The sequence below is a fragment of the Wasmannia auropunctata genome, unplaced genomic scaffold (assembly GCF_000956235.1).
Source record: "Wasmannia auropunctata unplaced genomic scaffold, wasmannia.A_1.0 LD336101.1, whole genome shotgun sequence".
NCBI classification, from domain to species: Eukaryota; Metazoa; Arthropoda; class Insecta; order Hymenoptera; family Formicidae; genus Wasmannia; species Wasmannia auropunctata.
In genome coordinates this window covers 941,939-943,743 of record NW_012026789.1, presented here as the reverse complement: position 1 = coordinate 943,743, position 1,805 = coordinate 941,939, and the positions used below count along the sequence as shown (strand labels likewise).

General features: G+C 52.4%; 1 protein-coding gene across 1 annotated transcript in view; it reads right to left on the bottom strand.

Annotated features, from left to right (window-relative positions):
- Positions 1–1,805, bottom strand: part of LOC105461097 — a 47,429-nt gene that overhangs the window by 8,667 nt on the left and 36,957 nt on the right. Inside the window, exon 10 of the mRNA XM_011707588.1 lies at positions 18–329. Coding sequence (XP_011705890.1) covers positions 18–329 — 312 coding nt within the window. The remainder of the gene's footprint in view (positions 1–17; positions 330–1,805) is intronic.

Below are 1,805 nucleotides of genomic sequence, written 5' to 3'. Positions count from 1 at the left end.
CATGTGCTTGCACGGACCGTGAACCGCGAACGCCGGACAATTGCATCGTCCGTCCAGAGTGAACGGCGGATGACCCTGCTCGTTCCTCCTCCTGTACCACAGTTTCACTCGATACACCGCGTTACCCACAACTCTCGCCTCGGCGACGCGATTGTCCGCGCCATCCGTTGCCTGTGCACGTTCGCTGGACGTCTCGACGATGCGCACCATTCCGTGCCGAAAGTATTTCTTTCCTCTGACGAAATAACGATCGGGAATATAATTCTTGACGTCTTGCTGAGTTATCCGTCTCAACGCCTGTTCTCTATTGCAGGCGACAGTTTTACCTCCTGAAAAAAAAGAAAAAAAGCATTTGCGATCAATTTTGGCTATTCGCATACATCGCGTATACTCTACCGCGCGACGCGAGATCTCGCGTAGACTATGCTCGACTCGATTCGAGATAGATAGAGAGAGAGGCGCTAAATAATTGGGAAAAGTTTGGCGCTTTGAATATCGCGTCATCACCGCGCGCTCTACCGCGAGATCTCGCTTAACTGCCATCCCCGCTTTTTTGGTATTAAGTTTATTTTTTCTATATTCAAACTCACGTCTCCTCATTGTCGTATCTCCTTACTACTATTACTACCACTACTACTATCAACGGCCCGTATAGGGAGAAGGAAATACCGGAGAGGAGCGTAGTGAGAAAAGCTTTGCCGCTTGGTCCAGCGGCGCAATCAAATCAGGTGCGTGGTCAAACTAGAGACGCTCGTGGGTACATTGAGAGAGACGGATAAAATAAATTGCCCGTTTGCGCGATAAAAAAGGATGAATGACCCTCGCCATTTTCTATCTCTTTCCCATCAGACGCTGCACGAGAGGACCGCTTCTCTAATCTATATATATATATATATATAATCTCTCTCTCTCTCTCTCTCTCTCTCTTAGAGTGCGATTCTCCACGCGTCGGCAAGGTCTAGATGCGCGCGTGTACAAATTTCCGTTCTTTGCTATTGGGCGATTGCTAAAGCGAAACAAAAACAGAGAGAGATTGCGGTTTTCTTTCGATCCATTCCACTTGCGGGGGGGGAGTAGTACCACCTCTATTGCCGACGGAGGAGGACGGAGTGAAACGGGGGAGCATGACTCTGCGAGAGATATGATCGCGGCCGGAGAGGAAGTATCGCGTCGTCGTCTGTAGAAAAAGACACACAAAACACACACGCAGAGAGAGAGAGAGAGAGAACGCCGATTAGCGTCGCGATTGGCGTTCTCGATTGGCGCGCGTGTCGTACGTTCGCGATTTTGTCCAGCAAAGCGCAGTGGCGAACGCGCGTCGCCCTCTCGCGCGATTAATCGACGGCGTCGATGTGCAATGCGGTTCGCGACGGCGTCGAGGTCACGCGCGGTTCGCGGCGACATCGATATGCGGTGCGTTCTCGCGATACCTCTTCGGTCATCCTGCTATCCGCATTCGTGGTTTCTCTCTCGCGATCGTTCTCTCTCTCTCGATCGTTCGTCAGCGACTGTCGACTTTGTCAGCGAACGCACCCGCGTCGTACGTCTCGATTGGCTGGATGCCGCCAGTCTCGTTCGCGATTGGTGCGCGTCGGTCGTTCGCGACGCACCCTCGCGGCGCGGATCAGCGATCTGCGTGCAATTGCGAACACATCCTTGCGGCGGAGAGTGATCTCTCTCTCTCTTTCTCTCTCTCTCTTTCTAGATTGTTCGTAAATGACTGCCACGCGACCGACGCGCCGCGGCATGGCAATTTCTTTCTCTGTCTCTCTCTTTCTCTCTCTCTCTCTCGACTGGTGCGCGTC